Genomic DNA, 1,502 nt, shown 5'->3' with positions numbered 1-1,502 from the left:
CCTCTGATGATCCTTCTTGTTGATCAGCTGCTGGTGGGGCAACAGTAGTGGTGTCAGAGAGAGGAAGAGTGGCGGAGGCACTCATGGACTCACTCATACTGAGGGATGGTGTGGTGGTAGTGAATTCACCGTTATTCCACTTTCCGTTGTCTCTCCTCCCTTTTCCCGTTGCCTCTGTAGCGTATCCACCCACACGTGGCACCGGCAGTGGCATCCTCTCTGCTGCTGCTGCACATGTACAGATGCAGGAGAGTATCAGTAGCAAGATTAACAATAGAAGAGTTGTGCGCATAGTGATTCTTTGACTGTGTTGTTTATTTATGTTGTCATGTTATGAAAGAGAAGAAACAGAGAGCAACATTATATCATTAATAATATTTGTTGTTAGAACGACAAACATAAACAAGAAGGTTTATTATTAAAATCCAAATTACACATCCACTGATAAGCATTAATAAAGAACAAATTTCACAATTATTGTCTACTTGTTTCTTTATCTGGTTCTAACACTACATCGTGCAGTGTAGCAAAGAATCAAATCCAAATAGTTACGTTAATTTTTTATCGTGTGAGTAGCTTAGACATATAAAGAAAGGTATTTTCCGCTATGAAATATTAGATAAAGATAGAATAACAATATTGAGAACGATACATATTAGTGTCATCTAAAAACACATCATTATCATTTTTTCACTGCATTATGTGGAACTCTGGTTTGGGGAATTGTTAGTGGGACATCAGTGGTACTGCAGTTAGTGCCATACAGTGATGAAAATCAAGTGGCTTTATTAACTAACTATATTACTACGGACTGGGGGCATAACTCATGTACACACACAGAGTCCTGCCCGTTAAGAGCTTAGTCGTAACAAAGTAATGGTAGCACTATTAACTTTCATTTCTTCCTTTTCCTTTTCCTTTTCTTCTATCGACTACATAGCCATGTAAAGTGTTGCAGTATCATTGTTTCCCTCTGTTCACTATTCATGCCCTTCACCAACAATCATATCACAGTTAGAATAGAAATGCAGACGTATCATGTACGCCATCCTTGGCATCTTCACTATTAGTCCATATGGGTCTTCAATTGACAGGTAGGAAAGAAGAAGAGAAGAAAAAACAAAAGGAGAGTACAAATGTGGAATAGAGATCATTATTAAAAGGTACACGTAAAGTTTACATAGCGGATAGTGAGAAAAAGGGAAATAAAAAAGACAAACCCATTAGTTTGATTCGGACTGCGTACGGAGAATATGTAAATAAAAAAAAAAATAATTCTTAACAAGATATAATATCCACCGTTCAGTTAATTATTATTAATTCATTCTCTTCAGTACAACATACAGGGAAAAGACATCACAAATGAACCACAACAATAATAATGACTACTACTCAAAAAACAAAGTATAGGACTGTGCATGGAGAATGATTAGTATCATCTCCAACTACTTCAGACTCCACTATGAGGTGTTGGTTCACAAACAGTAAGAAAAAAGAAAGCA

The 1,502-nt window shown here is 36.8% G+C and overlaps 1 protein-coding gene across 1 annotated transcript; it reads right to left on the bottom strand.

The window, feature by feature from the left end:
* Position 1: 1 nt before the first annotated feature.
* Positions 2 to 292, bottom strand: TM35_000611070 (uncharacterized protein; the record flags this gene model as incomplete). The annotated part of the gene is made up of 1 exon (XM_029030979.1): positions 2 to 292. A coding segment is annotated over one exon (291 nt), but the record flags the coding sequence as incomplete, so codon positions are not given.
* Between the last annotated feature and the right edge of the window lie 1,210 nt (positions 293 to 1,502).

The sequence above is a fragment of the Trypanosoma theileri genome (assembly GCF_002087225.1).
Source record: "Trypanosoma theileri isolate Edinburgh chromosome Unknown TM35_Tth_61_V1, whole genome shotgun sequence".
NCBI classification, from domain to species: domain Eukaryota; phylum Euglenozoa; class Kinetoplastea; order Trypanosomatida; family Trypanosomatidae; genus Trypanosoma; species Trypanosoma theileri.
This window is presented reverse-complemented; position numbering and strand designations above follow the sequence as displayed.